Raw genomic sequence first — 7,632 nt, forward strand, 5'->3', positions numbered from 1 at the left:
AGATAGATAGATAGATAGATAGATAGATAGACAGACAGACAAACATATAGACAGACAGATGGACAGCTATATAAAGATAGACAGACAGATAGACAGACAGATAATGTGATGTTAGGACACAGCATCTTTGCTCAGACACCTGCTGAGAAATTGTTACTTTTATTGTCTACAATAGTTTCCTGTTGGGATGGGGGTCACTATCTCTAAACAGAGGTAAAGCCGGAGAGGAAATGCTGGTAAACAGAACATGATTAAAGAGGCCATGTTAGTCGTCACTGTCATGATGAAAGAGAAGCTTAATGAGGTGTTGATATGATGAGTCTAGCAAGCCACACCCAAGCCTCTCGTCTAGAAATGAATGAAGATCCTGCTCTCCTTTCTCTCGCCTGGAAACTCCAGGGACACAACAATCTACAAAGACATACTAATACATAATGTAAGACAAACAGACTGAACAAGACCGATGGCACGTCATCTTGTTCCCGACGCTGTTTTTCCTCTGAGTAGTGAGCGACATCTATTCAGAAGTGTTTGAATGAATTAAGGAAAAGACATTCAGTGCTACACCGTGAAGAGGTGTGTGTTCTCAAATGATTTTCTATGCACGCATGTGTTCGTGTCAGATAAGATGAAAGCTAAAGCATCAAATGCAGTGGGAAGTAGAAAATCTCTATGCTTTAGACTCAAATAATCCTTTATTTACTCAAATACCTGCTTATATATGAAAACACTGACATGAATAGCTTTAAAAGACTGAAAAGTTGGTTTTGGAAAATGGAAACAGCTTAAAAAGGTCAGTGTTTCTAATGAAGACTTACCCCAGCCAATGAGGAGATGGATAATGAAGTGTCTGTTCTCAGAGAAGATGACCATCAGTAGAGTATGGAGGTACAGCCCTTCCACCAGCAACCAGTAGAAGTTTGCCATGATGAAGTAGTTGAAGATGATCAGGCTGGCCTTGCAACCAATCTAAACACAAGCATAGAGAACTTCAATGTGCACTACTTATCTCTGAAACGCCAAAGACTGTGACAAACAAACATGAGTACAAATTTAGGGGGTTTAGGGTCTGTAGTGACAGAAATAACCACCTTTTAAAACTGATGAAGCATATAATGTGTTTAGTTGACTATGCATGTTTTAAGAAACTGGCTTAGCTCAGTTCAGACCCTTAAAGGTGAAGTGTGTAATTTTTTCGATGTTAGAATACTGTCTCATATCCCAGTTTAATGTGCAGAGCAGACAGCTGAAAGTAAACCATTTGAAGGTGGACTTCCTGAAAAGTATTAGCTCTTTCAAACATTGCTATGTTTGTTTGAAGCATCTGGTAGGACAACTTCTGGTTTAACCAATGCCGTGAGGAATGGGAATGGGATTACCTGTTTGGCCAAACAATGGAAGACTAAATGACATAGTGTTGCGAAACAATGACTATTTGTATTTGTTTTTGAGTCACTAATTGTGCAGAAATTATACAATAACATTTGTTTAAAAGTTTAGGGTGATAAGAATTTTTAATGTTTGTAAAAGATGCCTCTTATATTCACTCAGACATTTATTTGATCAGAAATACAGCATAACATTACAGTAAAATATTATTGCATTTAAAAAAAAAAAAACTGTTTTATATTTTATATATTTTAAAGTGTAATTTATTTCTGATGGCAAAGTTGAATTTTCATCAGCCATTACTCAGAAATGACTATTATGCTAATTTCAAGCTCAAGATACATTTCTTATCATCAGTGTTGAAAACTATCAATAAATCAAAAAATTAAAAATGATCATTAAAAATGACTATTTAACTCACAATCAAACTTTGTTTCTCACAATTATTTTTTCTTCTTTTTTTCTTCAGATTTGCAAGATATAAACTCAGAATTCGGTCTTTTTGTCTTGCAAATCGAGTTTACATCTCATAATTAAAAATTTATTTCTCGCAATTCTGTTTTTGTCACGGAATACAAAATAAAAAAGGTAATTGCGAGTTCATTTCTTACAATTCTGACTTCTCAGTTACTGTGAGTTTATAAACAATTGCTTAATATTTTTGTGGAAACCTTGATATGTTATTTTGGTTTCTTTGACAAATAGAAAGTTCAGAAGAACAGCATTTATTTGAAAAAAAAATCTTTTGCAACATTATAAATGTCTTTACTGTCCCTTTTGATTCATTTAATCCATCCCTTTCTGAATAAAAGTATTAATTTCTTAAAAAAATAAATAATATACATTTCAACATTAAATTATATTAATTTACTTGTGGATCTTCAGGATGGATGGATTCACTAACCAGTGATGGCTGCTTTGTACATTCTACATTCTCGTGGGAAAACAGAATGGCATCTTTAACCAGCACAGCGATGGCCCTCAGTATGAACGAGAAGAACAGGTTCAGATGGATGTAGTTCCTGGTGCAGTGGAGTTTTCTGTTGGAGCGAGACAGAGCTGTAAATAAACATGGCCTCTTTCTATTTTAATTGTGCTTATGGTTAGTTTGTGAGAAAAATGCAGAGTGTCTTGAGCACTGTTCCATTCATCACATCTCCAGAAAACTTCCTAAATTATTAATTTCATTCCAGATAGATAAACACTATCGGGTTAAAACCAAGCGCCAAGCATAATGTTTATCCTCAATGTCAAAAAGTTTAAAATATAGTCGTTCAGAAGCGTGCCAAATTCAACTCCTCAACGATTACAATATAAGGCAAGCTCATCCATCCATACAAAGTGTAGCGTAATATAAAACAGACACACTACTGGAACTATTTAAGGCTCCGTTTCAGACCTGAACAGACAGAGGATTGTGCTGCCGGTGATGAGCGCGATGAGAGAGAGGCTGTGTCCGAGCGTGTAAAGGGTCTTCATCACCGTGTAGAAAACAAGCTGGACAGAGAGAGAAATAAATTGTGAGGAACACTTTGTATTTGCAATATTTTATTTTTAGTGGGTTGAGACACCCCACATAAAATTCAGCTATTCCCTCCAAGAGATCTACACCATTAAGAATTTCTCTATTGCTCCACTAACAAAAAATAAATAAATAATGCACAACTAATGTTTCTTTTCTTTTCTTTATCTTTTGGTTTTATTGAAAGTTTATCAATTTTCAATGAGTAAATGAAAAAAAATGAAATAAAGTAAATAAAAAAAATAAGTTGTATGATTTGGCAAAACTGGTATTTGGTAAAACTCTGTCTAATTCACTATGGCAAAAATTACTCAATAACATGTCTAAATTTGACTAGTCCAATCGTGTTGCACATTCCTCAAAACATTTAAATTCTGTTATCACCAGCCCACGCATATGATGCATAAAAATCATACCTTTTTTTCTAGTGAAACAAAATGTCAAAGCTGACATTTCCATACAACAGAAATGCATGGTTAAAACTGACATTTCAGCTGCAATTTTATTTGGTTTATTTAAAAACAAAAGTATACTATATACTTAGGTCTCATTTCATTTACATAAAAATTATAAAATTAAATAGGGTATATGAAATAATTTCAAGTTAATCTAAATCTATATCCCAGACTATCCCAATTTACATATACTGTATACAAAATAAGTAGTAAAAAAGTAAGTAGTTTAAAAAAATCCCCCTTTGGTCATGTTTTATCAGGTACCAGAGTAATACCATGCTTTTTTTGAACAACTACAATGGCTATAGCAAAGACACCCACCATGGTATTCTTTGAATAACCTCAAAGTGCCACAGACACTGTCTACTGGTACAACTACAGCACTTTTTCCAAAATAGACATTCAACAAAAAAGACACACACCCAACCACAAAACCATGCATAGTCTACATAATGCTTATATCCCTTACAGCTTTCATTCAGTCAAAGAAATACATAATATACTGGGTTTTTTTTTATCACAGATTTAGCCCACAACTGTTCTACTTGTTTGAAATCCTTTTCTCTTTATCACCTTTACAAATCAGTGGTTTTAAAGATATATATTTTCCAATTAAAACAATACATCAATGCAATAAAGTTTTTGTGTATAATCACTACTTTGAAAAAAATGTCAGTAGCACTGTTCCTATATTAAACTAACACACAGCACATATAAAACGTCTTTAAAAAATCCATTTACATTTACACCACTCAGCAGTACAAGCAATGCATCTATCCTCTGTGCCATGTTTTAAATGTGATGAAATAATGTAGACAAGCTAAATGTGAATTCTCTCACAGATCAAGGATGACAGGGTAACTAATAAGCATGGAAATGGCTTGTTGGCCAGGCGGCTGTTTGATGGTGGAAGAGCATGACTCAATCCCCCATAAACAGCATTCTTTCAGTCTGACTTACAACCTGGCACACTGGAGCCACAGACCCACTCAACAACATCACCACCAGGAACATTCCTCCTGCACTTCTTTAAACATAAAGCTCACTAAATTTAGCGTGAGATGGATATTTTACAACTTTTGGTTTATCTGTTCGTTTAGAGTGTTTTTGTCTGGGTGTGTGCATGTCAATGTGTCTTTGATTTTCGATTTTGTTTCATTATGACATGATACATGATACATGATTGTATGACACTAAATGACAAAAATTACGTATAGTGTATATTTTATGATTTTTTTTATATATATATTCATTTATTATGAATATATAAATGCCTAAACATTAATAACTTTATTTTATAGTGTAAAGTATTAGGTACTGTATGTCAGTCACAGTATACTCTACTGATCACAAGCTTGAGGTCAAAATATTACTAAAATATACTACTAATATTAATTAAAAAAAATACAAAAATGTTAGTTATTTAAAAAAAAAAGTTAATTATTTTTGTTCAGCAAAGACACATTAAACTGACTAAAAGAGACTGTTAAAGACATTTATAAGGTTACAAAAGATTTTTGATATCATTCTGTAATAGAAATGACATTACTGTAATAAAATGGCTTACTCTGTTGTCTTACTAGGGCTAATTTAATTAGTTAGCATTTTATGTAAAACAAATACACATGAAATTCTCACTTTTTTAAAAGACTATTCAAAAAAATATTGACAAATTACTGACAAAAAAAAATAAGAAGACGAAGAAGAAGAAAAAAGACTTTATTTTTCTTGATTTTCGTCAGATATATGTCTCATATTTCATTTCATGCTCTGCACTGACACTGTTGTCTTTTTGGTAAACAAGTAAACTGATTTTTGAAAAAAAACTTCATAAAGGGCAAAACATTTGTTTATGGTCACAATTGGGGAAAGTCATAATTTATATAAAGGACTTCCCCAATAAATATCGAAATAGTTAATACTTAAATTTATTGACATTTTTGGGAACAAGGATAAAAGCCTAAAATCTACAAATAAAAGGAATTTGAAAAGTAGAAAAAAAGGAAGGCTAATGTATAAAAACAAAAACAAACAAAAAGATTGAACATTCATGTGACAAAAAGAAACTAGTTTAAATCTGACAAACAATCAAAAACATACCCGAAGTTGGGAAAAAAACATATCAATACAGAAGAAGATTTTTTTGTCTAGTCCCTCTACTCAGTGCTACACTGTAAAAAATGACCGTGAATTTAACGGTAAAAGACTGTAAAAATGCTACAGTAAAAACCTGTTAAATGGTTAACGGTAAATTAAATTTAAGTTAAAACTGTAAAACCTAAGACGTTGCTACCGTAGTTTTTACGGTAAAATTCCGGCAACCACAGCTGCCGTTTTTTTACCGTAAATTTTACGGAATTTTTTTTACAGTGTATCTTTGACACGTGTATTTCATACTAAGCCTGTAATACATCATCCTTAAACAACTAGGTGATGTGCAGGTTATCAGATGAGGAGACAGAAAGCAGCCTCTGTGCTGGCTTTGGATGAGATGAGGGAGTTTCCTTCTTCAGACAGTCTCTTATTTATTGTTGGATGTGATATGTGTTTCAGGGGAATACCCATGGAAAACTTCTGGAGAATTTCAGATTAAAAGTGACACTAATATGGCACTTGGGCATCAATATGCGATGCAAGGCCTCGGAAAATGTGAGCATTACTTAGATGATATCTAAGTAGTCTGTTTAAACTTTAAGGTGATGTGTCTCATCTTTAATGTTAAAATAAGAGGTTGATTATCTTGAAAAGTGTAAGTATCTAATCAGTTGTTGCAATGCTGGCTCAACCAATGGCATGAGTTTCAGACCAACAGCAGATCTTGTCTGAAAAACCTGTTTGAAAACAGTCATTCATTTTGAGATTCCATTTGGTGCTGCTGAAATGATGTGTTTTGACAAATCAAAGCCAGAACATAGCAGTGTGTGTTCACTGCTGTGTGTGTGCTCTTTGGATGGGATAAATGCAGAGCACTAATTCCAAGTACGGGTCACCATACTTGGCCACATGTCACGTCACTTCACTTCACTTCACTTCAGAACCTATTAAAAGCCTCTGTTTCTTTCTAAAGAGTAATCGACTGAAGAGTAGATTTAAGTTAAATATAACCTTCACTCTAATGTATTAAATTAAGTGTAAAAGACAACTTGGTTTAATATATCTGTACATTCATCAGGTGAGATCACTTGCTGTGAACACTAAAACGAATATCAAGTGTCCTTTTAAACAGAATCAATACCCCAAGGTTAGAAGATCAATGTCCAATTTAATTCATGGGCTTGTTTTAATTTCTCTAAAGTGTCCTGGGGCAGGACTTCTTTGAAGCGAAGCAGGACAGGGCTCAAGAAATCAGGTTTCAGACAAGTTTGACTCAAGGTCGATCAGTGTTCTTACTAACGCCTTAGGAGGACAACTTTAGTCATCTCTGCTAATTTCCACAAATGAACTCTTAGAGGATGGGAATGTGCCCTCTGCTACTGTCTCTACCCTTCAGGAAATTGCTTTAATGTTTCATTTCCCCCGACACAGGATCAGAATGAAAAACAGCGAACTGTCCGCTCATCGCTCAAACGAGCAGAGCAGAGTCATCTGGGCACCATCCCAAACCACACGGCTGCCAACCATCTTACTGAGGAGCACGTGCTGAACTCTGGGTGACGTCAAAAGTCCATCGATGATCATTTTGATGGAAAACATTTCAAGGGAGACGTACCATCTCTATAAACATTAAAGAACAATATGCAAGTAAAACATAAAACAAGATTTTCCTTGTATGGCCCACTCTGATAAACCACAATGTGTTTGTCACAAGCGAAGAGTTTAGCCAATGATAACTGAGCTCATTTACATAGGCTGGTTTTGCCACTGTACCATTAACACTGTTTCATTTTTTTATTTTAGAAAAAAATTGTCATGTTTTCTATGCAAAAAAATGTTTAATTAATTAAAGCGTAGTTACAAAGTGTAGAATGACCTTTTCAAGTAAGTAAATTAAACTTAAAATTGTATATTTAGTTAAAATATATATGTGACCCTGGACCACAAAACCAGTCATAAGGGTCAATTTTTTGAAATTGCGATTTATGCATCATCTGAAAACTGAATAAATAAGCTTTCCATTGATGTATGGTTTGTTAGGATAGGCCAATATTTGGCCGAGATACAATAAAATCTGGAATCTGAGGGTGCAAAAAAATCAAAATATTGAGAAAATCGCCTTTAAAGTTATCCAAATGAAGTTCTTAGCAATGCATATTACTAATCAAAAAT

At 33.8% G+C, this 7,632-nt stretch overlaps 1 protein-coding gene across 1 annotated transcript in view; it reads right to left on the reverse strand.

The window, feature by feature from the left end:
- Positions 1 to 7,632, reverse strand: part of LOC107656837 (vasoactive intestinal polypeptide receptor 2-like) — a gene marked incomplete at its 5' end in the record, with an annotated part of 17,068 nt that overhangs the window by 5,482 nt on the left and 3,954 nt on the right. Inside the window, 3 exons of the mRNA XM_016444786.1 lie at positions 819 to 969; positions 2,294 to 2,429; positions 2,789 to 2,886. Coding sequence (XP_016300272.1) covers positions 819 to 969; positions 2,294 to 2,429; positions 2,789 to 2,886 — 385 coding nt within the window. The remainder of the gene's footprint in view (positions 1 to 818; positions 970 to 2,293; positions 2,430 to 2,788; positions 2,887 to 7,632) is intronic.

The sequence above is a fragment of the Sinocyclocheilus anshuiensis genome, unplaced genomic scaffold, assembly GCF_001515605.1.
Source record: "Sinocyclocheilus anshuiensis isolate Anshui unplaced genomic scaffold, SAMN03320099.WGS_v1.1 scaffold5812, whole genome shotgun sequence".
NCBI classification, from domain to species: domain Eukaryota; kingdom Metazoa; phylum Chordata; class Actinopteri; order Cypriniformes; family Cyprinidae; genus Sinocyclocheilus; species Sinocyclocheilus anshuiensis.